This window comes from Microtus pennsylvanicus, chromosome X, assembly GCF_037038515.1.
Source record: "Microtus pennsylvanicus isolate mMicPen1 chromosome X, mMicPen1.hap1, whole genome shotgun sequence".
NCBI classification, from domain to species: Eukaryota; Metazoa; Chordata; class Mammalia; order Rodentia; family Cricetidae; genus Microtus; species Microtus pennsylvanicus.
Window position 1 is genome coordinate 3805316 of NC_134601.1, and position 27919 is coordinate 3833234.

Here is a 27919-nt window from a genome sequence, read left to right on the forward strand (position 1 = left end):
TAGGGTGCATGATGTGAAATTTCTAAAGAATCAACAAAGAATTATGTTTAAAATAAAAAAACAAAGAAAAAGGTAAATGGATAATATGACACAAACACATTATATAAAGGCATTTTCAAAGAATAATTATTTTTAGAAAAGAAAAGGGTTGGGAATGTAGCTCAGTGGTAGAGTACTTAATTAGAATGCATGAGGTCGGCTGGGCAGTGGTAGTGCGGCCCTTTAATCCCAGCACTCGGGAGGCAGAAGCAGGAGGATCTTTTTGAGGTCGAGGCCAACCTGGTCTACAAGAGCTAGTTCCAGGACTGGCTCCAAAGCTAGAGAAACCCTGTCCAAAAAAAGGATGCATGAGGTCCTAGGTTCAATTCCAACACCAGTTCCCAGAAGAAACAAAAAACAAAAAACCTGAGTGCAGCAGCCAGACAACAAAGAGAACCATCTCAGACCTTAGAGCCAACTACGAAGCAGAAAAATCTTCCCTCGTAACCTACTCTCCAAACCTTACAAGCACTCTCCAAACAAATCACATGAGTTTTTTAAACACACACACACACACACACACACACACACACACACACACACACACACACACACACACAGAGTTATAGCTTCTTCACAGCTCTCTGAGTACAGCACCTGCACTTTGCTGTGGATTTCCTAGAACAGGCTGGTCAGGAACTAACTGCTCTGGCATCAGCATCCCCACGCTCTGCTCCTCCATGCACATCTTAAGCTGAATTCACCCATGACAGTGCCCCAGGGAATGCCTAAGGGTTCTTTTGAGAAAATGAAAAATAGAACGCCTCTTGGAAACAGAATTCTCAAAAGCATAGGTGGGCAGCCTCTAGGGGTGTGTCTTGGGTCCAGCAGGGACACGTTGTACCTCCACACACAACTGCAGTTTTACTATCAATCACCCTTTCCAGTTGGCTCTCAGATCAAAAGAATAATCAGACTCCCATACCACCTTAGTGGAGATCAGTTACTCTTGCTATCAAGAGAGCAGCAGTGAGTTCACAGGACTTTGGAGTCAGGGGTTCCAGCTCAGCTGATGAGAACATCTTTGGCTTGGGTGGAGCTGTCTTCAGTGCCTGCCAACAACCCCACTCCTCCCATGTCTGTCTCACTTCCCAACAGATCCTCAAGGAGACACAGGAACAGGAAGTTTGTTCCTCGATATCTTGGGCCCACTCAGGCCTAGATACAGAATCTCAGGCAGACAAAAAAAGCCCTAGCACTAAAATCAGGCACCCATAGACCAATAGCCCCAGCTTGGTCCCAATATGAGCGCGGTTTTCCAGTTAGCACCATTGTATCTGGTGGCCTTTGGACTGAGTCTCAATCCTGAGAGTGGAAAGTTTGTTTCCAGGGGCGGAAACAGTGGGGGACCAATTTGAAGTAGTGCCAGCGGGCTAATCCTAAAACTCCAGAGACCACTGGTGGCCGTACAAAGTGGAGAGGAATGGGAGGGTTTCGCTAGATGGAAGCTCCAAGTCTTCAAGAGAAAAAAAAAAACCTAAGATGTATCCCCAAGGCCACTGTGACACACAGAGAAGACAGATCAGATTCAGCATCCCAGAAAAACTATTAAAGTGCGAATCCTTAAGCTCCAAGCTCTTTCGCTCTCCAGGGTGTCGGGTGGGGCCCAGAAACGTGAATTTTAAAAATGCTTTCCCTAGAACCTCCCCCCTCGAGGCTTGAGAATCACTGCGTGGGTCAAGGCCGTTTTAAACGAAGTTATTCCCCCACCTGCACTGATTACTCTAAAGCTGCTGGGAAGACGTCCTTACTTGACTCAGGACTCAGGGCTCGTCCCACCCACTCCCCTAGGACCCAGAAGCTATAAGACCGGAAATAGGAGCTCTTCCAAAGTCGCTTGAGGCTAGGTGGAAGCCTGGGAGAGTCCCAGCCATTCCCACGTCAGCATCCTTCTGGGCTAGAAGAGCGGGCAGCGCGGAGCCTACCGGGAGATGTAGTACTAAACGCGGCTCCGCGCCTGCGCCTTGAGCAGTTGCCGGTGAGCTTGGGAGAGCCGTGGGCGCAGAGGCGGTGAGTCCCGGAGCGGCCAGAGGGCGTGGCTGTCCCTGGGGCGCGGGCGCGGGTAGCGGGGCTCCTTTCGCTGGCTGGGGCCACACAAACTGGCAAATTTCATATGTGCCCTGGGCGCCAGGCCCCAGGAGCAACGAGGAGCGGCGGGCCCCTATTCGTTCAGGGACCCCGCCGCCGCTCCCTGCGACCCGGCCAGGCCTTGCTGGGAGTCCTCCAGGACTGGGAGTGCCCATCTGGGTGGTCGAGCATCGTCATCTAGGAGCTTTGGGGGAACCACATCCCTGACACTAGCATCGGATTTTAAGCCAGCTTTTAAGCTTTTGGGGGACATGTCACGCCTGCCGTTTCCCAAAGCGCCCTCTTTTCTTACATTGCTTTACGGGTAGGCCCTGTGGGTGGATTCACTGAGGGGAGGTTTGAGAGAGAGAGAAACCACTGTTCCTTAAAGAAGTGAAATTTGCACTAGGTAGGGCCCAGGAAAGGAAACCTAGAGGGTCGCTTCCCCAATAGACGTGGTGGAAGGTTTTGGGTCAGCCAGGGAAAGGCTAGCCAGCTGTGAGGCTGGAGAAGATTAACTTAGTGGGTCCACAGCCAAAAGACTGCAGATCCTTGGGTGTCCTCCAGCAACGGTTACACGCCTGGGCTCAGGAAACTAGAAGCTTCCTAGGAAGGAGCCTTGACCAACGAGAAACTCCACTTAAGTCTTTACCTCGTGCCAGGCTGCTATTCACTTCAGTGCCGTTTGGTCCTTGAAGGATATTTTTATGAAGTTGATGCTATGTGTGTGTTGCAGTCAGGGGCATTTGGGTGTGACGATTACACAGAAAATTATGCCTAACCCCTGCCACAGAAGCATAGGTCACTGTCCCGGTGACAGGAAGCATACATAGGTTACTGTCACAGTGATGGGAAGCATAGGTCACTGTCATGGTGACAGGAAGCATATATAGGTTACTGTCAGGGTGACGGGAAGCATGCATAGATTACTGTCACGGTGACAGGAAGCATACATAGGTTACTGTCACGGTGACGGGAAGCATACATAGGTTACTGTCACGGTGACGGGAAGCATACATAGGTTACCTGTCACGGTGATGGGAAGCATGCATAGGTTACTGTCACGGTGACGGGAAGCATACATAGGTTACCTGTCACGGTGACGGGAAGCATACATAGGTTACAGTCACGATGACGGGAAGCATACGTAGGTTACTGTCACGGTGACGGGAAGCATACATAGGTTACTGTCACGGTGACGGGAAGCATACATAGGTTACAGTCACGATGACGGGAAGCATACATAGGTTACAGTCACGATGACGGGAAGCATACGTAGGTTACTGTCACGGTGACGGGAGGCATAGGTCACTGTCACGGTGACGGGAAGCATAGGTTCCTGCCACAGTGACAGGTGATAAGGAGTCAGTTTCGGATCAATTGACTGAACGGGAGGAGAATCGGACTATTTTTTTCTTGACTCACATCAGAAATCTTAAATAAGACAGGTATATACGGAACTGCCTCAACAAATGCAGAGAGATGGGGGGGTCCATAGTATACCTGTATGTACAGATATGGCCAACCCTGTGACCCCAAAGATCACACTAAAATGTCTTGACACTTTTAGTTATTTCAGAAGTGTTGTATTATCCCTATTTTTTTTGAAATCTCCCTATAGGAAAAAAGACTTGGGATTAGACTGGGGATAGGATTAAAAGCCAGCAGATCAGTGGGGGCATATAAAAAGGCAGTTACCTTTGTCATTGTAAGATATTAGCAAAGTGCTTCTGGTAATGTTATTTCCTGAGCACCTTAAATTTATGTGGCATAACTGAGAAAGTAAGTTGAATTTTTGGTTAAACTTAGAATACCATATGTTGTTATTATCATATCGGACAGCATGTTCTAGAGGATATGTGGGGGAGCTCTTGAGATTTTTAGAAATATTAGAAACTGATTGTGTCTATAGATGTTGTTCTGGGAGGTGCGTCCCCAGCTTCTATCTGACTTGCAAAACCACCAGAAAAGACTGTGAAGTGCTCCTTTCAGTCTTTGTGGGAGAAAGCAAAGCTAAGTAAGTTAAAGACGCTGAGTGTGCCATCTTGTAACCGTTGCTTTTCTCCTTTTATGTTTTCCTGTCTTCAGCTGTAGGTGGCTCCCCCAGATCATTACAGAGAGGAAAAACCTGGACTCTGAGCCATAGACCCCAGATAAACTGTAAAACTCTCGAAGAGGTGATGGCTGTGGCCCTGGGTTGTGCAATCCAGGCCTCCTTGAACCAGGGCTCTGTCCTGCAAGAGTATGACACAGACTGTGAGGTCTTCCGCCAGCGCTTCAGGCAGTTCCAGTACACAGAAGCTGCGGGGCCTCATGAAGCCTTCAACAAACTCTGGGAGCTTTGCTGTCAGTGGCTGAAGCCAAAGATGCGTTCTAAGGAACAAATCCTGGAGCTGCTTGTGCTCGAGCAATTCCTAACCATTCTCCCCACAGAAATAGAGACCTGGGTGAGGGAACACTGCCCAGACAATAGAGAAAGAGTTGTGTCCCTCATTGAAGACTTGCAGAGAGAGCTTGAGATACCAGAACCACAGGTGAGAAAAAAAAATGTGGAGTCTCTGTTCTTAGAGGAACAAAAAGAGGTACCCAGGCCAGGGGTCTGTAGCCATCATTTTGACTCTGATTCCACAGCCCCAAAACTTCTCCAGAGACTTTTCCAGGGTTCTCTTCTGCTGGAATCAGCATGTGGGTCTGAGATTCTCCCCTGTATCTGACCCCATGCCCTCTCTAGGACACACATATGAGAATGCCCCCTTTGGTATTATTAAATGAAATTTGCAGACAGCATAGCTTATCTAGAAACATCAATTACAGTTATCCATACTCTGCTCTATGGCTTCCTAGCCAGTTCCTGTCATGGTATGATTGATTGTGACCACTAAGTTTCTAGGGGTTTTTACTTTGTTAATGACTTTCTTTTCAAAACAGAAGGAGGAGAGGATAGGGTGAATGTGGCCTGCACATTCTAAACTCTTTACTATTTGTTTCTTTCCAGAATGATCTGGCTGGCATTGAGTCAAGTAGAGTCTAGAGAGAGTACAAGGAAGGCAGCGCAGTTTAGTGTAAACTGATATGCATTTCTCCAGTGCATGTGATCACTGCATGGGAGGACACAAAGTGGTCACATGCCAACCCCTCTGTTTTCAATTACTGTGATGGGACAGTCAGGAATTCTGAGCAAGGCTCCAGTGCTATGAGCAGTGTTGTCCCTGGTGATGTGATTGTACAGAGTGGCCAAAAAAATCAGTTCTTGGTAAAGGAAAAGAAAATCTGTGGTTTTCTCTGGTTCGCACAAAAGTTCTAAACTAATAAATGTGCAAAAGCTGTTCAGTTTCTGCCTGATCACCAGGATGTGGTTCATACTAGGTTCTTTTCCTCTACATGAAGATTTGAAGAAGGAGTCCCATGTTTGGGAGAGCGTAGGAAGAGCTCTGATTGTAAGTGATGTGCCCATTGCTGGCCCATTAAATTCCAGTAGCACCGGCTGCCCGCATATTGCCTTATATTCAGAACCACCTCTTGATGCTTCTGCTAGGGAAACCATCAGTGAACACAGGGCAAGCTGAACACAGGGCACTTTTCCCAGAAGGCAATAGCAAGAGCTTCTGTCTGACATTCACAATCTCAGGGGCTTGGGACACAGATTACTAGAGCAGTTGGCTTCACTGCAAGTAGTGGCTTGCCTAGGAAATCACCAAGGTCCCTGCATCCCTAGGAAGTAGTTTTCATTACTTTCCTTAGCTTCCTGGTTTGGGTGAAAATAGATGATTTTTGTCTTTGGGAGGTCTGGGCATCTCTGCACATCTCTAGAGTTGCAAACCACTCCTGGCACTTGATCACTTAAATGCACTTAACAGTGCAGCTGGATCAGCTGTGAGCACACTCCCCAGAGACTTTGTATGAAGGAAGGAGCAGGTGGAATAACTCACTAGGAATTATTTGTGTTGATTACTATTGAAATCCTGATACTTTGTAGATGTTGTAATAAGGCCATCCTGGTACAGTCAACTTACCTGTTGTTGGTTGATGGTTGGTTGGTTGGTTTTTTTTTTAATGCATTGCCTCCCAGAACCCCTGGAGACCTTAAAGCTCCATCTGTGGCTCATGGTACTGTTGGTGAGGAATGGCTGACTTTGAAAGTGGTAAACTGGCTTTCGTTCCAGTGGAGTCTCAACTCCGGAGTGATGTGTGTGGCCTCTCTCTCAGATTGACATGGATGACATGCTCTTGGAAGAACTGGCACCAGTTGGAACAGTACCCATGCCATCCACCTTGCACCTGGAGGCACCTGCGCTCCAAGTAATGGAACCTGTCCAGGAGCCCCCGGTGCCAGATGCCTGGATGCCACAAGCAGGGCCACAGGAGCTGAGCTACAGTGCTAATGGTGAATGCCAACCCTTTCTGGACCCTGGTAAGACACGACTTTTCTTTTCATTCTGGGTTTGTGTTTGAGAGCTAAAGAACTGGGAAGGTTTTGGTTTGAGTTAGAAATATGAATCCCCCAATGGCCCTGAACCACTGCCATAAAGAAGTAGAGGGCTGAGAACAGGAGGAAGATATCTTTTTCTAGGTCCCCCAGTGCAGTGAGTGATGCGCATCGGATCGAGTGGCCTTGGGAGTTGGGTATAGTGATGGCCTTGCCCAAGAGACTTTTCACCAAGAATGTTATTTGGGAAAACCTCTTGTGGGAGTTCGGATCCTCTGGTGAAAACACAGTTGTTCACCAAGTTTTGAGCCTGTGATGTGAGGTAGAGGGAGGGCGAGTTAGTTCCTTTTATGGCATGCAAAGTCCCGTTTTAGAAGAGGACTTAGCAACATGCTTCCTTCAGATCCTTAAAAAGGGTGCGGTTCTTTATAGAATAAGGTGAAAAAATGTCAATTTCACCATGCTGTGGTGGCACATGTCTTTATTCTCAGCACTTGGGAGTCAGAGGTAGGCGGATCTCTCTGAGTTCGAGGTCATCCTGGTCTACAGAGTGAGTTCCAGGACAGCCAAGACAATACAGAGAAACCCTCTCTCAAAAAGCAAAACAAAAAAGGTCAATTTCATAAAACCCCTGACTAGAATGGTATTTTTAGAATGTGGTGAGGAGACCTCAGGCATTAGTTTAATACAGATAAATGCTATACACACTAGTGTTTGAAGCTCACTGACTCTGGCATAACAGGCGAGTTCTAGAAGGAGCTAGGTCCAGTAGAGAAACGCAGCTGGGCCCTGTAGCCTTTGTGCCCTTGTGTTTCCCTTCCCTTTGGGGTTCTCTGCTCCATTTCTCCCCTCACTGGCTCATGTGTGGCTGGAACCCTGACTCCTGGAGGTGGTGCATTTTGAACATGTTGTCACTTGGACTAAACTGGGTAACACTGAGACAGCAAAAGCAAACAGCAAAATGGAAATCAGTGAGAACAACCCAAGTTACCAAAGCCTGATGCATGAGTAACTAGCAACAGCTAAGGCCTAGAATTCCTTTTTACAATTCTGTATTATTAATTCAGCCAAGATTAGGAGCACCTGAAAAGAACCAGGCCAGACACTGGGAAATTGTTGATGCACAAAGCAAAAAAGCAGCCTTCGCCATTCTGGAGCTCCAAGTCTGGTGGGCAGTTGACACATTCCATGTATGATTTGGAAAGTAATCCTGGAGGGCATAGGTGACAATGAAGCACATAGAGAGACACCTTACCACCAGTTAAGAGAACTGACTCCAGGAGGAGGGGTTAGGGGGAATGCCTATGGGAAGGGACCAGGATGGTCTTGCTGAGTGAGAGCCGCGCATACAGGGGGGGATAGGACTCTGAGCAGAAACACTAGGGCCAGAAAGAACACCTGCATCTGCACTGGGAGGGACCTACTGGAGCACGAGCCAAGCTGGTGATCATGGAGAGGAAAAAGCAATTTCAAAAATATTCAGCCTATGTGAAACGTAAGACTTGTGACTGACTGCCTGGTTACTGAGTAATGAACGAGAAAGGTGAAGGATGCAGCCTAAGTCTCTGGCCTTTGACCTGGGTAGATGGGAATGTCACTCATTGGCATGGAGAACTCAGAGGGAGACTGGCTTTCAAAGATCAAGATAAGCTTAAGGTATGACCACACCAGGCCAGAATAGTTTTAAATGATGGTAAGAAAGAAAAAAGAAACACTGTAAAGTCCATACTTACACATATTGGTTGAAGCAGAACTATATAATATTATTGTTTATATTCTAGTATTTATATTGCCTTCATTTCATAATCTGTTGAGAAGTTTAAATTTAGCTGGGCAATGGTGGCACATACCTTTAATCCCAGCATTCGCAAGGCAGAAGCAGGCAGATCTGAGTTTAAAGCCAGCCTGGTCTACAGAGTGAGTTCTAGGTCAGCCATGGGTACATAGAGAAACCCTATCTTGAAAAACAAACAAACAAAAAAACCCCAGAGTTTAAATTTTTGTACATACATGTTTGCAATTAATTTTAGAACTTAGCCATCCTACTCAGTTATAAGTCTATATACTCATTCTGATTTTGCATGTGATTTCTTTCTTATCTCAATATTGCACATATATAATCACAGAGCAGTAGTATTAATATTATTAGCCATATTCATTTTCATACTTTCTAAAGCACATTGATGTAGACAGAAGTTTCTGTCCCACTCAGTCCCAAAGCCATTCAGTCCCAAAAAACACACATAGGCTTATATTAATCATAAACTGTTTGGCCTATTGCTTACATTTATTACTAACTAGCTCTTATGACTTACATTCCCTCATAATTCTTGTCTTTGTTTAGCCATGTGGCTTGGTACCTTTTCTCAGTGAGGCATTCTCATCTTGCTTCCTCTGCATCTAGCTAGTGACTGCATCTCTGCCTTTTCTCTTCCCAGAATTCTCCTAGCCTGTTGTCCCACCTATACTTCTGACCTGGCTACTGGACAGTCTGTGTTTTATTAAACCAATATGAGTGACAAATCTTTACAATGTACAAGAGCATTATCCCACAGCACATTGACATTCAGTGTATTTTTAAAAACAGGTATAATGTATTAATGAAGCAAGTATTAAATAAAAATCAGAAGAAATTAGCCTTTTAAAACGATATAAAATGGTGCAAGAATTATCACATTATTTATTTAAAAGTTACTTAAAGCTTTGATTTTTAAAAAATAAAAACATCTCAATATTTTGCATGATAATCATTGGAAATTGAGTGAAAGATCATAAGATAATGGTTAGTGGGGAAATGAATGTAAAAGTTATATATGAATTTGAGTTTATCTGAAAATCTGGACCATATCCCCTGTTGGTAAAAAACGAACTTTTGGAGGATATAAGTACTGCAATTTATAATAAAATAGTCCCACACTAGCCCAGAATGGAGTATAATAAAGGTTTATTTATTTAGGGGTAGTCTCACATAAAAAGCAGTGACCAGTAGTCCTCTGCGTGAGCAGGGAACTAGAACCAAATCCAGCAGCCAAGGAGTCTCATGTGCCCCTATATCTGCATATATAGTACATATGACTATGACCAAAGTGGGCCAGCATCCCAAAGGCCATTGGCTGAAGGCGTTTCCACAGCACCTCCCCATTTTGTCAAAATAAGAGTTCCAAACCCAATACAAAACTATATATAATAGGAAAAAATATCAAGTATAAAAATTAGAATTACAAAAAAATTAGAATTACAACAAGCATAAACAATATCAAGTAAGAAACATATGCTAAATGTTTTAATAGTTATCCTATTCTAAGGAGCCTAAGTCTTATATTAGAAATGGCTTGGTTAAGTCATGAGAGGAAAGTAACTATGGCTATCTAGTCTTCAACCCCATAAAAGTCCTAAAAAGGGAAATAATATTACTTGAGTAAACAGGAAGCACAATCAAGCAACTTCCAAAAGGTGTAAGAAATGACAGAGATAACAGGATACCTGGGCAATCACCCAAAGTCTCATTTGCAACACTGGAGCAACCATCTTTGGCTAAGGTCTAAAGTATCTGACAGACCATTTTCAGAAGCAGGAAAATTTTCAAAACTGTCTTACCCTGTTTTGCTTATATTCTGCTTGTCCAGTCTGGACACCATGCATTTTGTCAACAGTTGAGCAGGGGCAGTTCTTTGTTCAAAGGCCAGTTTTACCAAGAAAACAAGCTCCAAGTGGCGTGTCTTCGGTGCCCAACATTCTCTCAGGAATAGATTGGTGCTGCCAGGAGCAATTGTGTCTCACATCATCAGAACCCTAATATATTTAAATGCCATGTTCTACAGCTCTTTGAAGTGGATGAAGATTATCTATCTATGCAGAATATAATCTGTATGTAACTAAAGAACCTGACTAGTATAACCATAAGTATAACAAACATGGATGACTATTGTTCTATAATTCTTAATACCTATATAGCTTAAAGACTAAGGCCTTATATTAAAATAGTAAACAAACTTTAAACAACTGTGAAGCAAATTGGGACAGTGACCTCCAAATGTAAACAATATATAAATATTTTTATCAGAGGTAGAAATGTATAGTGCAATATGATAAATATATTCTAAAATTGTATCAGTATACAAAATATCTTAAGCAGAGGTAGAAACATGTATGCATACAATATGATAAAATAACTTTGCATTACACAAATGTTGTAAAAAGAAATAGGAGAATATTCAATATAACAAATATAATTTGAATTTGTATCAATATACAAGAATCTATACCAATATAAGTTTTCTATAAATAATAGCTTACAAGTATTCTCACTATCACTATTATTATTAGTGTGAGTAAGCTCACACTAATCTACCTATTCTCCCATCCAATTCCTTTCTTGCCTTAAGATATCCTTTATCCTACTTAATTTCCACCCCCAACTGTATACCACTTATAATCAACCCCAATAAATGTCCCTAACCCTGAGGACAAACTTTGTTGGGAGAGGGAACGTCGTTTTCTAGAATTACTTCCTGCTCTCATGGGGGTGATTTATTTCTATGGGATCCTGTAAAAAGTAAAATGATGGTTAAGTTCTAAGATTACTGTCTGGTGTAATTGCAAATAGTTTCTGCGTAGTCAGTAGGGCTTTTTGAAGTTATGTATATGTATAGGAGTCATTTAATCATAGTCACTAACCTATTGCCACATTTGTTAATTGCAAAATTAAGAACTTAAATGCAAACTACAAATAGAGCTAACAAAGACAAAAGCTTTAAGAATCCCTCATTGCCAGGTGGTGGTGGTGCACGCCTTTTATCCCAGAACGTGGAAGGCAGAGGCAAGCGAATCTCTGTGAGTTCAAGGCCACCCTGGTCTACAGAGCAAGTTCCAGGACATCCAGGACTGTTACGCAGAGAAACCCTGTCTCCAAACAAACAAAGAAAAAATCCCCACATTTGGGACTGGAGAGATGGCTGAGTGCTTAAGAGCTTAACTTTATGCCTGACACCCTAGAACTTTGGGATACTGTAGACTATCTGCAGCCAGAAAGAAAAAGGGTAAGGAGGCACTAGGCCTGAGTGCTTAAACTGTATCATATAAACTATAATTAGTGCCTCACAGCTAGAACACATTTTCAGTTGCCTAAGCTTTGGATTTTTTGACTCAGTTAATGAGATTTCACTCTGAGTACGTGAAAGATGCCAAAGAACACACCAAAAGATTCTTTTTCTTTTATTGTTTTGTTTTGTTTTTAGAAACAGGTTTTCTCTGTGGAACAGTCCTGGGTGTCCTGGAACTCTGTAGACCAGGCTGGCCTTGAACACAGAGATCCTCCTGCCTCTGCCTCCTGAGTGCTAGGATTAAAGGTGTGCACCACCACCGCCCAACCTAATTTTAAAAAAATGTGTGTATGTCTGTGTGTGGATGTTTGCGTGCGAGTGCAGGTGCCCATGGAGGCTGGAAGAGGGTGCTGGAGTCCCTGAAGCTGTAGTTACAGATGGTCGTGAACACCTGACGTGAGTGTTGGGAACTGAACACTCATCTCTGAAAGAGCTGTGCATGCTCATAACCACTGAGCCATCTCCCTAGCCTGAGAAGAATTTTTTTTTTGGTTTTTCAAGACAGGTTTTCTCTGTAGCTTTGGGCCTCTCCTAGAACTAGCTCTTGTAGACCAGGGTGGCCTTGAACTCACAAAGATCTGCTTGTCTCTGCCTCCAGAGGGCTGGAATTAAAGGCGTGTGCCACCACCACTTGGCTCCTGAGAAGATTTTTTTTAATAAAACAAGTTTATGTTTATTTATTTTGTGTGTGTGCATGTGTTGATGTCCATGCATGTGTGAATGTCAGAAGAGAGTTTGCAGGAGTCACTTTTCTCCTAGCATGTGAGTTCCTAGTGTCAAACTAGACCTTCATGCTTGTGGGCAAACTGTTTTACCTGATGAGCCATCACTAGCTGAGAAGGCTATTGTGAATTAAATCTCTTCAGAATTCCCTGTTCCATTAAATGTTAATATAGGTAATATCTAATGCCCGGCTATAGTAATGATACCTCATAGAGCAGTGCACCCTTAGTAACATGATCTTTGCTAAGTGGAGCTTAGTAAAATGATTGGCTGAACATTAGTGAAGGATCTCTTTCTTAACCTCCACTTGTTTTATATCATCACACTCCACTATATTATTTCTTTTGTACCATAGTCTACAACTGTAAATCGCCTCTGAAGTTTAGCAGCTTAAAGGAGAAAATGAAAAGAGGGGGGTGCTTTTAAAAAATATAGACTTTCTATGAGCCAGGAATTTCCAGAAGATTTACAATGTTTCTGGCTCAGTCTCTGTGAGCTAGCAGAACCCTCAGTTTCTTGCTAAGGGGACTTCTCCATATGCGTGTCCTCAAGACAGGCTTCTCTCATAGGAGATGATCTAAAAGAAAGCAAGACATGTGCCACAATGTTGTTGGTAACCCAGTCACACACCGTCACTTCTGCAATTTTCTCTTTAGAACAAAGTCACAGATCCACCCACGCTTAAAGGGGAAAAACATCTCACTCGATGAAGGGAAGACTGTAAAATAATTTGATGACTTAGCTTATTTGAAAACAACCCATTCTTTCTTGCATTTAAAAATTGGATCCATTTTCAACAATGATTTAATAGCATGTGAGGGCGGGATGCCATTTACTTGTGTGTAGTTATCTAGCTGTGATTTCATTAAAAGCCTAAAAGTAAAAAGCCTCTTATTTTGCACTAAATGTGCTTATGACCGAAGGCCCATAGGTTTAGTTTACCGTTGGACTGATTGTTGGACATCGGTTCTCAAGAAAGGACTGCATTTACATTTTGTAGATTGCTGTTGTTTTTATTAAGTTTTAGAGTCAGCTCACTGTGAGGATTGTGTTACGTCTGAAGATAGTTTGGAGAATACTGCTGTATTAATGATACTGTATTTTATGAAGCCTAAACCTGAAACGTGTTTCTATTTATTTGGACTTTCTCAGGTGTTTTCAACAGTGTTTTAGAGTTTTCAAAGTATAAATTTTACACTGAGCTTATTAAATTTGTTCTTAAATTATTTTAGTCATATTAATGTTATCATTAATGGGATTATCTTATTCAGTGCATTTTGGATTGTTCTTTGAAAATATATAGAAATACTATTGATTTTTCCATACAAACATACTTGCCTTGTTTATTATGATAGATTCTTTAGGGTTTCCTGTATATGTATAAAATTATGTCACCTATGAAAGGTAATAGTTTTGTATCTTTTGTTGTGTAGTTTCCCTTTAGAACAATATTAAATTGAAGTAGTAAAAGTACATCCTTGTCTTGTTCTAGGTCTGGGAAGAATTTTATTTCTTCTTTCATTATATTTCATTGAATGTATCAAGTTGAGGAGATAATTTTTCTATTCCTACTTTGAGGTTTTTTTTTTAATTTGGGTAGCAATATTTTTGGATATATCTTATTAATTCATTGTTCTTTTACTCACTATAAAATGATACCCTTTATAAATAGTAAGTTTTGGGTTTCAGTATCTGAGTTGTCTAGCTGTCTTATGAATAATAATTATAGAACATTCCCTTTAATATCTTGGAGGCAGAGGCAGGCAGGAGGATCTCTGTGAGTTCAAGACCAGCCTGGTCTGCAGAGCGAGTTCCAGGATAGCTAGAGGTGTACAGAGAAACCCCGTCTTGAAAAACAAATGAAAGCAAACAGGGAGTGCAAAACTCCAGCGGGAGCTCTGCCTTTCCACTGAATTGTGTAGTCCACTCAGATCTAGCCTGGTCAGTATGTAGTTGGAGTTACAGATGCCGTTTTATTTAGTCTTCTATATAACTCTCTTCTCTCTCACACATGCACTGCTTTCTCTTGTGTTAAGTGAATATAGTGTAGCACTTTGCTTTAATGAACATTCCCTATATCTAAGTTAGTACTTAAGTAGATGATTATAGCTCCCCATTTATGCTTAAACTTATCATCAGTTCAGAGTTATATTAACAATGTCATTAAATACAGAAACGTTAGTGCTATATAGGTCTATATTCTTTACTTCTGTATTAGAATCATATTCTCAAACCTGGTATAAGCCCCACAGTACATTGCTATAATTATTACTCCACATGGTTTTCAGGATTTTAAAAAGAAATGAATGAGAAAGGAAAACAAATTACAGCTTTTTTAGCTTTATTGTCATGTACGGTTTCATTTCTTTAGAAGGATTTGAGCAGGCAACTCTAGTCATTTCTTAACCATGTACCAAGTTTTCTCTCACGTACCTCATATGTGGTGCTATTGACAAATACAGTACCTTCCTACATGGCATAGAACTTGTTTTCTCAAATGTTTGAGACAAAAGAAACAGACTTTTTGATTTATAATGTCTTTTCCAATTATATGCTACTTTTATTTGTGCTATTTTTTCATGTGGCTTCAAGTTACTTTCTCAGAATCTCTCACTTTCAGACTGAGAGATTACCCTTTTTTAAAAACATATATAGCTATTTTCAGGCAAGTCGGCTAGGAGTGAATTCTCTTTTGTTTTTCAGGGATATCTTTATTGCATGTTCATTTGGGAAAGACAGATTTCTTGAATATAGGATTCTTTTTTCCTTCCTTTTTATTTATTCATTTACGTATTTATATTTTATATGCATTGATGGTTTGTCTACATGTCTGTCTGTGTGAGGGAGGGTGTCAGCCCCTGGAACTAGGGTTACAGACAGTTGTGAGCTGCCATGTGGGTTCTGGGAATTGAACTCAGGTCCTCTGGAAGAGCAGCCGTGCTCTTAACCACTGAGCCATCTCTCCAGCTCACTTTTCATTTTTCTTTAAGCACTTTGACTCTGTCACCCCACTGCGTTTTAGCCTCTTGTTTGTAATGGAACTCACAGTTTCATTTCAAACTAAATTGGTATAATTAAATCTTTATTTGACTAATTTGGGGTTTAACGTCTTAGTAAATTTGCTTGCTACTAACCTTAAAACTTTTATTACATTCATTTATTTGTATGTGTGTATATAAAAGTTCCTGGAATTGACTTTAAGTCACTGAGTTTGGCTGCAGGTGCCTTTACCTGCTGAGCCCTTATACTGCCCTCCTCTACTAACTTTAATCTAATCAGATTTAATCTCTATGTAAATAGTTCACTTGTAATTGGGGGTCATTTTTCTGATTTTCAAGGTCTCTCTCTGTCTCTCTCTCTCTCTCTCTGTCTCTCTCTGTCTCTCTCTCTTTCTCTCTGTCTCTCTCTCTGTGTCTCTCTCTTTCTCTCTTTCTCTGTCTCTCTCTCTGTCTCTCTCTCTCTGCTTGCGGATCTTCTGTAATTATCCTACTTGGAATTCATTGACCTTCCTATGTATGTAGGGGAGTTCTTCTCAATATACTTTAGGGATTCTAGCCATCATTTCTTTAACTATTTCCTCTGATGCCCTACAGAAATACCTGTCATTCCAGAGCGACCATGAAGAAGTTCTGTCAGACTGCTTTCTAATCCGTAGTTTATAGGGGGCTAGAAATCACTAAAATTACCCAGTCATCAACTTAACCTGGAGCACACACCACAGACAGCTTAACAGGTGGAGAGTGTCCTTTCCAAGTGCCTCAGTTGGCCTAAACCTCTTGTAGGCAGCTCTGCTGGTTTCTGTGTCTTCTAGGCCGCTGCTCTGCTCTCAGAGTCTTCTTTGCAGCTTGCCTGGTCTGAGAGTCTTCTTTGCAGCTTGCCTGGTCTCAGAGTCTTCTTTGCAGCTTGCCTGGTCTGAGAGTCTTCTTTGCAGCTTGCCTGGTCTGAGAGTCTTCTTTGCAGCTTGCCTGGTCTCAGAGTCTTCTTTGCAGCTTGCCTGGTCTGAGAGTCTTCTTTGCAGCTTGCCTGGTCTCAGAGTCTTCTTTGCAGCTTGCCTGGTCTCAGAGTCTTCTTTGCAGCTTGCCTGGTCTGAGAGTCTTCTTTGCAGCTTGCCTGGTCTGAGAGTCTTCTTTGCAGCTTGCCTGGTCTGAGAGTCTTCTTTGCAGCTTGCCTGGTCTGAGAGTCTTCTTTGCAGCTTGCCTGGTCTCAGAGTCTTCTTTGCAGCTTGCCTGGTCTGAGAGTCTTGCAGCTTGCCTGGTCTCAGAGTCTTCTTTGCAGCTTGCCTGGTCTCAGAGTCTTCTTTGCAGCTTGCCTGGTCTGAGAGTCTTGCAGCTTGCCTGGTCTGAGAGTCTTCTTTGCAGCTTGCCTGGTCTGAGAGTCTTCTTTGCAGCTTGCCTGGTCTGAGAGTCTTCTTTGCAGCTTGGCTTGTTTACTCCTAGAATGAAGGGGCCCAGTGAATCTGGGTCAGTTTCAGGAACTTTCTAGAGTTTTTTTTTTTTTTTGAGTTTCTAGACTTTTTTTGAGTTGTTTGCCTTCTGCCTTAAAGGCTTCCCTGCAGAGCGAAGTATTCATTTTTTAGAGGAAACTGCTATACAACGCATTTAAATTACAGTTATTACAGTATATTATCTAAAAATACCATTGCCTTAAAAATATAAGATATGCTTGTGAACATAAAAATATACACATACTGGAATGTGGAATGTAGTCCAGGCAGACCTAGAACTCACTATGGAGCCCAGATTGGCCTTTTTTTGAGGCAGGGTTTCTCTATGCAATAGTCTTGACTGTCCTGGAAATCTCTCTGTAGACCAGGCTGGTCTTGAACTCATACAGATCTGCCTGTCTCTGCCCCCAGAGTGCTGGGATTAAAGGTATGCGCCACCACTGCCCAACCATATTGGCAGTCTTTCTGCCTCAGGCTCCAAGGTGCTGCAGTTAGTCATGAGCCAGCACAGCTGGTTAACCATCACACTTTTACAAATGTCTGGTTACTTGTCCTTCTGTTGATTTCATTACTAATTCTTTTGCTGTTTTTTTTCTCTTTTTTCTTTCTTTTTAGTTTTTTATATATACACTGGATAGTAATCCTCTAAGATGAATAACAAAGATTTACCCATTCTTTAAGCTATTTCATTACTATTGTTTCCATTACTGTTCAAAGGGTTTTTTTTTTAACTTAATAGGATCCCACTGGCCTGTTCTTACTATTATTTTCCAAGATTTGGAGTTCATTTCTGAAAGGTTTTACTAATACCTATATCAGGACATATTCACCATGGTTTTTTTCTGGTAGTTTAAAAGTATCAGGTCTAACACTAAAGTCTTTGTTTTTTTTTCTTTCTCTTTGGAGACAGGTTTTCTTTGTGTAATCCTGGCTGTCCTGGAACACTGGGATTAAATGCATGTGACACTACTGCCTGACTTCTTTGAGCCATTTTAAATTAATTTTTAATCGAATTATTGGTAGGGATAAAGTCTTAATCATGGACATGTAGAAGTTGGGTAGTGGTGGTGCACACCTTTAATCCCAGCATTTGGGAGGCAGAGGCAGACATATCTCTGTGAGTTTGAGGCCAGTCTGGTCTACAGAGTGAGTTCCAGGACTGCCAAGGCTACACAGAGAAACCCTGTCTCAAAAAACAGAACAAAAAGTAGCATTTACATGTAGATAAATTCTGTTTTCCAGGTACCATTTGTTGAGGACACTATTTTTTTCTCCAAGTTTTATTTTTGGCAACTTTGTCAGTATGGTTCTATAGTATAATTTGAAGTCAGGTATGATGCCTCCGGCATTCTTCTTTTCAGTCAGAGTTGCTTTCGCTATTTGTATCCTTTGTGCTTCTGCATGAAATTTAGGGCCGATTTCTAGTTCTGTGAAGAATGTAGTTTGAATTTTGAAGGTTAGTTACACTCTACCCACAGACCACTTTGGGCAACAGTGCCATTTTTACAATTTTAATTCTGCTACTTTGTGAAGTTCCTCAGTCTTCTAGTATATTCCTCTGTTTCTTTCATACATGTTTTGTAGTTATATTATAGAGGAATTTTGCCTCCTTGGTTAGATTTATTCCTAGGTACTTAAAAATATTTTATTGTTAATTATGTGTGCATTTGGGGTACATGAATACAGTGCCTGCAGAGGCCAGAAGAAGGCATCAGATCCCCCAGACCTGAAGTTACAAGCAGCTGATGTCTTCTGATGTGAAGTGCAGACTTTTGCCATTTCTCCAGCCCCTATTCCTAGTATTTTTTATGGTATACTAGATGGCATTGTTTTTTCTGATTTCTTTCTCAAGGTCAAGTTTTATATTAAAAAAAGTTACTGGATCTGCTTTGTTGATTTTGTATCATGCCTGTTTGCTGAAATTCTATCAGATCTTTGATTCTTCTATCTTAGGGTCTAAATACAAGAATTTATCTTCAAATAGAGATATTGGGCTTCATCCTGTTCTGTTTGTTCCACTTTTATTTCTTTCTCTTGTCTTGCTGCTCTGGCTAAGATTTCAGGTGCTATATATTAAGAGTAGTGAGAAAGGCTAGCATAGAGCTTTCAGAGGCTTTGGTTAAGTCTTTTCCAGCAGCCAGCTGATTGGCTGTCTGGTCTAACACTTCCTAGATTAGTTAGTGGGTTTTCCTGTGGGTTTCGGGAGACAAATAAACGTAGGTAGCTTTGAATCCTGGAGCAGTTCAGGGAGACCTTAAGTACTGCAGCATGATGACGTGGTGGGAGTAGGGAAACTTCAGCCAGTGCTAGGATGCTACGCAAAGTCCGTGTTCCATGTCAAGGCTGTCTTTTGCATACTGGAGAAGACTGCATTTTCTGAGTTTCTCCTTTTCTTTACTCCAGCCCCTGTCCACTACTGTGCTATTACCATGTACAAGGATGTTCTTTCTTGTCCTCTGTTCTACTCTCCAGAAAGATTTGCATTTTCTCATATCTCTGCTTTTCCACCAACAACTAACACTAGCTACCTCAAGAGTAGTTAGCTCCTCTCTGTTTCAGTCCTATTCCCAGGAGAACTTGGCAGTGGTTGGGTGGGTATAATCTGCCATCTTGGACTGTTACCTGAATCAGTATTTTACACATTAGCTTGTTAGTCTCGTCCCAGTTTTAGTGTGTGCCCTCTGTTTCCTCGCAGCAACTTTCCTTTGGGGTGTGACCCTCAGCTTTTTTGTCTATCCCATATTATCTCTTCATATTATCTTAACTTTGAAATCCAAACAAAAATCAAATAGCAAATTTTGAAGTATGTATCTTCTTTTTGAGGCAGGTCTCACTCTGTAGCCAAGGTTGACATGGAACTTGAAATCCTTCTGTCTGAGCCTGGAATTATAGCATGCACTGTCACACCCAGCGCAGGAATCCATTTGAGCTCCCTATCTTTCATTTGTTAGTCTTAAAATTGAAACATATGGTTTCTTCTTGATAAAACAAACAAGGAATTTCTGTCCATTTCTCATGCCTTAATCTAAAATACAAATTAGTATTTGCTTGCATGTGTCATTTTAATAATTCTAACATTTAACCATCAGCCTGCTTGTTAGCTCATTTCCGTACCAAATGTTCCTGTAGAGCAGTATACTTGGCCAGCAATGAGGAGGATGGAGAAAAAGAAACAGGAAAAATAGGGTGCCAATGAAGGCTGAAATGGTGGGAAACCAAGTAGTACTTAAGATGTTGGGCAGAAAGAACCACCTCTGCCAAAGCTACTTTGGGGTTTGATCCTCAGAAACACATCTATCTTATAGTTGCTAAATTTAAGAGTAATAATAAACACAGAGATAATGAATTTTAAAAAGATGTTAAGAAAAAACACTACTTAGCAGTTCATTTGGGTTATTTATTTTGAAGTGCCTTTCTAGACTTCTGCTGATACATAAAGACTACCTTTTGCTGCTGCCATTTAAGTACAATACAATGGAAAAGTTTCTGTGAAGGGATCATGTGAGCTTATTCCAATAAGCAATTTCCTAACATGTGTGTTCACACCACTCTTCTCCGACACCTGTATTCACAGTGCTCTTCTCCGACACCATGTTCACACCACTCTTCTCCGACACCTGTGTTCACAGTGCTCTTCTCCGACACCTGTGTTCACAGTACTCTTCTCCAACACCTGTGTTCACAGTGCCCTTCTTCGACACCTGTGTTCACAGTGCTCTTCTCCGACACCTGTTTCCACACTGCTCTTCTCCGACACCTGTGTTCACAGTGCTCTTCTCCGACACCTGTGTTCACAGTGCTCTTCTCCAACAGCTGTGTTCACAGTGCTCTTCTCCGACACCTGTGTTCACAGTGCTCTTCTCCCACACCTGTGTTCACAGTGCTCTTCTCCAACAGCTGTGTTCACAGTGCTCTTCTCCCACACCTGTGTTCACATTGCTCTTCTCCGACACCTGTGTTCACCGTGCTCTTCTCAGACACCTGTGTTCACCATGCTCTTCTCAGACACCTGTGTTCACACCACTCTTCTCCCACACCTGTGTCTACATGGGTCTTCTCCGACACCTGTGTTCACAGTGCTCTACTCCCACACCTGTGTTCACAGTGCTCTTTTCCGACACCTGTGTCTACACGGCTCTTCTCCGACACCTGTGTTCACACTGCTCTTCTCCGACACCTGTGTTCACACCGCTCTTCTCCGACACCTGTATTCACAGTGCTCTTCTCCCACACCTGTGTTCACAGTGCTCTTCTCCGACACCTGTGTTCACAGTGCTCTTCTCCCACACCTGTGTTCACAGTGCTCTTCTCCGACACCTGTGTCTACACAGCTCTTCTCCGACACCTGAGTTCACACCGCTCTTCACCGACACCTGTGTTCACAGTACTCTTCTCCAACACCTGTGTTCACAGTGCTCTTCTGCGACACCTGTGTTCACAGTGCTCTTCTCCGACACCTGTGTCTACACAGCTCTTCTCCAACACCTGTGTCTACACGGCTCTTCTCCGACACCTGTGTCCACACTGCTCATCTCCGACACCTGTGTCTACATGGCTCTTCTCCGACACCTGTGTCTACATGGCTCTTCTCCGACACCTGTGTTCACACTGCTCTTCTCCGACACCTGTGTTCACAGTGCTCTTCTCCCACACCTTTGTTCACAGTGCTCTTCTCTGACACCTGTGTTCACACTGCTCTTCTCCGACACCTGTGTCTACACGGCTCTTCTCCAACACCTGTGTCTACACGGCTCTTCTCCAACACCTGTGTTCACACCACTATTCTCTGACACCTGTATTCACAACACTCTTCTCTGACACCTGTGTTCACAGCACTCTTCTCTGACACCTGTGTTCACAGTGTTCTTCTCCAACACCTGTGTTCACAACACTCTTCTCTGACACCTGTTTTCACACCACTCTTCTCCAATACCTGTGTTCACAGTGCTCTTCTCTGACACATGTGTTTACACCGCTCTTCTGGGCACATATGTTATATCACTCTTCTCTGACATGTATGTTGATACCACTCTTCTCTGACATGTATGTTTAGACCACTCTTTTTTCACATGTTTGTTTACACTCCTCTTCTTTGACACATGTTTACAGAACTGTTCTTTGACACGTATGTTTAGACTGCTCTTCTTTAAGCACTCAATAACAGTAATTCCCAGTTTTTAGTATACCAACATTCTATGAAGATTTACTCCATAGTTTATCTCTAGCATAAATAAATGTATTATCAAAATAGATATAGAGCTAAATGCATTGCTTTTAGCACATGATTCATTCACCTGAGATCACAAAAAGATGGCCTTCTCAACTGTTGTTTTTTTCTTATCTTTTCAAAAGACTCTTCTAAATGACTCCAGATGAAGGAACAATTTGGGGAGGATATGAGTATTTAGAGGCTATATATCCATGTAGTCAGCCTATATGCTAGAAAAACCCTTGATGAACCACACTGTCATGCTTCTCCCTTTTGCTTCTGTGACCAGGTTATCAGTTACCAAAGCTTGACATGAACTTCCCATTGGATCATAGAGAAGAGTCATGGGTAAAAGAATTACAGGATCCCAAAGATATGAAACAATTGCTTGATCCCAAGATTGGTAAGTAATGGTTCCTTTCTGGTCCTGGGAAGGAGGGGGAAAAAGCGCAGTAATGGGGGTGAGGAGCATGGAAGTGTGTCTAGGCATTTCTATTCACTATTTACTTTCCTCCACTGGTCCTCTTTTCCGAACACAGTGACATCTTCAGTTTCTATTTCTTCTCAGGTTTTGAGATGGGGCTAGAAAATGAAGAAGATCCTTCAAAAGAGAAAAAACTGGAAGATATGTACCCTTTTGTGGTAACTTTAGAAGGGAATGCTCTCCATGGTCCCATCCTGCAGAAAGACTATGTGCAGTTAGAAAACCAGTGGGATCCACCCCCAGAGGATTTACAGACAGACTTAACCACACTTGGAGACCCTCAGAACCCCACTCTAGGAGAGACACCTGAGACCTCCAATTTGGAAGAACCTCTCAGCCCGAAGCCTCCAAAGAAAAAGAGTCCTGGAGAGAAACCTCACCGATGTCCTCAGTGTGGAAAATGCTTCGCTCGGAAGTCCCAGCTTACTGGGCACCAGAGAATTCATTCAGGGGAGGAGCCTCACAAATGCCCTGAATGTGGAAAAAGGTTCCTGCGAAGCTCAGACCTATATAGACATCAGCGACTTCACACCGGAGAGAGACCCTACGAATGTACTGTATGTAAAAAGCGGTTCACTCGGCGCTCACACCTTATTGGGCACCAGAGAACCCATTCTGAAGAGGAAACATATAAATGTCTTGAGTGTGGGAAAAGCTTTTGTCATGGATCGAGTCTTAAAAGACACCTGAAAACCCATACAGGTGAAAAGCCCCATAGATGCCATAATTGTGGAAAGAGTTTTAGTCGCCTGACGGCACTCACTTTGCACCAGAGAACACACACGGAAGAGAGGCCCTTTAAATGTAGCTACTGTGGGAAAAGCTTTAGACAGAGACCGAGCCTTGTAATTCATTTGAGAATCCATACAGGGGAGAAGCCATACAAGTGCACTCACTGTTCTAAAAGCTTCAGACAGCGAGCGGGCCTTATCATGCACCAGGTCACACACTTCAGAGGACTTCTTTAAGAACTCTTAAGGGAAGCAGGTCCTATGACAGTTACCATTGGAGCCTATAGGAGCTGTTTGTCTTAGAAGCCTTTTGTCTGAACTTAGAAGTACAGGTTTGATGGTGCTGTTTTTAAAGCCCATCTTTCAAGGTGTAGGAGTTCTAGAGTGACTACCTATCCTTGCAGTTTTTCTGAATTTCATACATTCTGTCTTTTTTCTGTTGTTTAATTGCAATGGAAAGTTTTGATTCCAAGGCAGTTAACTGTATGATAAGCACAAAGCATAGGCGTGGTGGCAGTCGTTTATAGATAGGACCAGTGTAATGGAAGCACAGCGTCTGCCGTACCACTGCCACACCTCTCCCCTCCAGAGTTGCTGAAGGCAACTATGTGAGAGCGGTCACTCAGATAGACATGCCTCGTGTGACAAGAAATGAGACAGTGAATTTTGTCTAACAATACGAACGTTTCAGGAGGATTAGGGAGAGAATGCCATTGGCCGAAGGAGCAGGCTTGTTTCCCTTTCCAGTCTTATGCTTAGAGCTGTGACTTTGAGCTCGGACTTTTGCGGGGTTCACTGCTCTGCTTAGCTGGCTGTCTGGGGTAATGGGGACTCCAGTGGAGTTCTATGCTTCTGACTGCTAGGTCTAGCAGAAGTAACTCACAGTTGAAGTTGTACAAGTAGAATCTCTCTTTATCTGGATGGACTGAAGAACAAGTATTTTCTTTTCGTTCTGCTTTGGTATTCTCTCACGTTTATTTCAGTGCTTTTGAAACTGTGTTCATTCTCTAGTCAGTGTCTCCCTAAGTCTGTGTCATAGAAAACTTCGTTCTGCAAATCTTTGTGGAAACTGCTTCTAGCTTTTGTCCTTCCTAGATTCATGATGCTCATCAGCATAAGAGACTCTTGGAAAGGGCGTAGTTTAGTAAAGGAGGCTAAGGCACCTCTTGTAGCTCGGTGCTTTCCAAACTTATTTGACCCCTGAACCTTTCTTTGTCATGTACTCGTAGTAATAGCTTGCAGGACTATTCTGCAGGTATCCCTTGAGACACACTGCCTTAAACCAGTATGTCTGTAGCTATCAGTGTAGTCCTGTATCTCTAAACCTAGTTATTTCCAATTTCAAGGATTTTATGAAAAATCATTTGAAAACATACATCTTTTGTATTATACACACATCATTTCAAGGACATGAAGATCACTAAGTGACATAATTTGTGGGTTACTTAATGATTTGCAGCCTCTGAATTTTAATTATACTTACACATCATTTTCAGAGATGACAGTCACTATGTCACATAAGTTATGAATTACCTAGTGATTCTTGATCTTTTTGAATTTTACTCATAATCACACACACAAACACATACATACACATACAGAGTTGCTACTTATATAAGTGTTCTAAATGTAATCATAGTAACAACTCAAGTCTCATAGTAAGGGAGAAAGTCATTATCAATTGAAGCTATTGATATGTGAAAATACTCGTTGAGCTTAGTCCTTGTTATTAGATACATGAAATGGGACATTCAAGTATATTCCCTTTATGAAGATGCACAGTCATCTTTAAAGTAGAACTAAGGAAAATGTATCTCTTCATTGCATTCAAGGTCTTTGAAGTGATATGTAAGTATTTGGCGGGTATGTATTATGTGCCTAACTTGTCCTGTTCTAGTCTTAATTGAAGCTAGTAACAAAACATAATTCATGTGTAAGGCTCATAAAACTTTATAATATCTCTAGTTAAACAAGAGTTGGGAAACAAATGGAGAAAATACAAGAGAGCTTATAATTAAGTGCCAAATCATATAAAGTGCCAGAGCCAGGATGTGTCTTTAATTCTTGGCATCCAGGTCCCTGTATGATGCTGCTAATAATTCTGGGATTAAAATTAGACCCAAGGAACATAGGAGGAGTCTGAATGTAGAGATTAAAAAATACAGAATGTAGTGGCTTCTCTTTCTCTCTTGTGGAATTGCATTTAAACCAGAACAGTGCCTTAGAATGGATGTGCCCAACCGCTCTGTATTTATACACTATTTTAATAAAATGGAAATGTGTATGTTCTTTTTGATTCTCTTGAATTGAATAATCATTTGAACAATTTAGAGCTACTTCCCTAAGCGGGGACAACAAGCGCCCCAATAGACTTCTCTGTGCCCATCCCAAGTTGGACTCGCTTTTCTGACTGCAACCCTAGTGCTGTGGTTAGCTAGCCGGACCAGTGGCAATCGTACTATAAACTGTATCCCCTCCTTTGTCTTTATTGTGAGTAGATTTATACAGGGTAGAAAACATTGTGAAATTTTTGTTACTTACTGTGCCCTGTGTAGAATAATAACCATTAATAAACGTTTGTGGCATAAAATCAAGAAGCATGTGAAGTAGTTCTTGGAAACAGGTTGCACTGTTGGTACACTGCATGCGTGTGCCTGATTGGGGCATGTACAGGACCTACCTCCTATCATAAAGGTGATAAACAGCACTCACCTGATAAATACTATGAAGACTGAAATATATTTTGTTCAGGCCCTACACAGTATTAGCATTAGTAAAATCAAGCATATTGTACTTTATTTCTTTCTAATGTAATAATAAAAACATTTGAGATTATGGGGTTTGTCTTAAGTATGGCTTTGGTCACATTCTATAATTTTTACACATAATTTTTCTTGATTATAAAGTTGTTATAGTTTTCATTATAATTCCCCCCTTTTAGCCCAAGTGTTGCTATTTTCATGTTCATTTTTGGTTTTGCTTTATTGCAGTTGAAAAAAAATGGTTTCATTTCATTGCTGCTTTTAAACCTCATTTTAAAAAGACTTGTATTCATAAAATTTGTTAAGCATCCTAAAAACTATAGAAGATAAGGTTTCATTTGTGAACACAGTATTTAGAGTCCTGGCCTCTCCACTGCTTTAGTATCTTCCTCCCCGTTCTTGTGAAGGAAGAGGAGCATAGAGAGTGGGTTGCTCCCAATTCTGTCTCCCTGCACACCACCTTCCCTTGGTTCAGGGGAACTTTTGTAATGTCCTGTAAAATCATGTTACAATGTGGGTAACAGTCTGAGTAAGCCAAGAGCAAACCAAGTAGGAGTAGTATGGCCTCTCCAGGCAGGCTCAGAAGATTCACCCCCAAGATCCCCTCCTTGCCTCTCCTGAGAGCAGCCAGAACGCGCAGGAGTCCCTTAACGGTTTTCCACAGCCCTAGCCTAAGCAGCAGGGCTTCTTTCTTTGCTTGCCAGTTTGTTCACCCAGGACTACAAATAGGCAAACAGTTCCCTGCTGGTCACCACAAGGTGGCGCAAGAGAAGCACTACACACTGCCGCCTTCCTTAGCATTTGCTGGAAACCAGGGTTGGGCTCTTCCGGAAACTGCACAAGTTGCAGCCCTTTACCCTCTGTCAGTGCTTGCCTCCTGGCCTGGCCTAAATATGCTTTTAAAAAAAACAAAAAAAACAGCCGGGCGGTGGTGGCGCACGCCTTTAATCCCAGCACTCAGGAGGCAGAGGCAGGCGGATCTCTGTGAGTTCGAGGCCAGCCTGGTCTACAAGAGCTAGTTCCGGAACAGGCACCAAAACCACAGAGAAACCCTGTCTCGAAAAACCAAAAAACAAACAAACAAAAACCAACACCCCCCGCCCGGGCCTGCTGCTGCTTCTGTAGTCATCTGTATCACAGGTGTAATGCAATGGGAGAGAATTCAACTCTCAGCCTGTCAGCTCGGGAACCTGTTTTCTCAGTCCCCCACTAGGCACTTACCCACCTAGTTTCAGTAAGGGACCAGATGCCTTTCTCCGCTCAGCGCTATAGGTTACCTCTTTTCAAGCCTTTTACAGCTTACACTGTTAGGCAGGCTTTCTCAAAGATCTAGACAAAACTAACTTCACATTTCCTAACTATATTAAGACATTAAAATATTGCGATTTTTATATTTTAAAAATTTATATTTAATACATTTCTTTCAAAGGATATTTATTTTATGTGTGTGTCTAAGCGTATATGTATACCATGTTTGTACATGAAATCATAGATGTCAGGAGAGGGCATTGGATCTCCTGGAACTGGTGTTACAGGCAGTTGTGAACTTCTGGATGGGTGCTGGGGGTCGAACCTGGGTCCTTGGAAAGAGAAGCAGCTACTCAGTCCTGAGCCATATGCACTTCTTTGTGCCCTAATGCATGAATTATGAATTACTGGAGATTGCCTCAAAATTTGAAGGTCTTTTTTATAATCAAAACCTACCTGTTGGCCCTTGGAGAAAGCTATTTTCCCTTATTTTTAAAATACATTCTTCTGGGTGGTGGTGGCAATGCCTTTAATCCCAGCACTAAGGAGGCAGAGATAGGCAGACCTTTGTTGAGTTTGAGGCCAGCCTGGTCTACAGATGAGTTCCAGGACAGCCAGGACTACACAGAGAAATTCTGTCTTGAAAAACCAAAAAGAAAGAAAAAAAAAAGAAAATACACTCTA

The 27919-nt window shown here is 42.1% G+C and overlaps 1 protein-coding gene across 1 annotated transcript; it reads left to right on the top strand.

Moving 5' to 3' along the window:
• The first annotated feature begins 1980 nt into the window (after positions 1-1980).
• On the top strand, positions 1981-26059 carry Znf449 (zinc finger protein 449). The gene is made up of 5 exons (XM_075957895.1): positions 1981-2049; positions 4195-4640; positions 6313-6517; positions 22300-22413; positions 22579-26059. The coding sequence occupies exons 2-5, from the start codon at positions 4287-4289 to the stop codon at positions 23460-23462; spliced, it is 1557 nt and encodes a 518-aa protein (XP_075814010.1). The 5' UTR covers positions 1981-2049; positions 4195-4286; the 3' UTR covers positions 23463-26059.
• Positions 26060-27919: the final 1860 nt, after the last annotated feature.

Excerpts from the sequence above, each read along its gene's own strand:
- Znf449 (XM_075957895.1), top strand. The coding sequence starts at position 4,287 with ATGGCTGTGGCCCTGGGTTGTGCAATCCAGGCCTCCTTGAACCAGGGC. Across the intron at positions 4,641-6,312 it reads TTGAGATACCAGAACCACAG|ATTGACATGGATGACATGCT; the intron begins GTGAGAAAAAAA and ends CCTCTCTCTCAG. Across the intron at positions 22,414-22,578 it reads ATTGCTTGATCCCAAGATTG|GTTTTGAGATGGGGCTAGAA; the intron begins GTAAGTAATGGT and ends ATTTCTTCTCAG.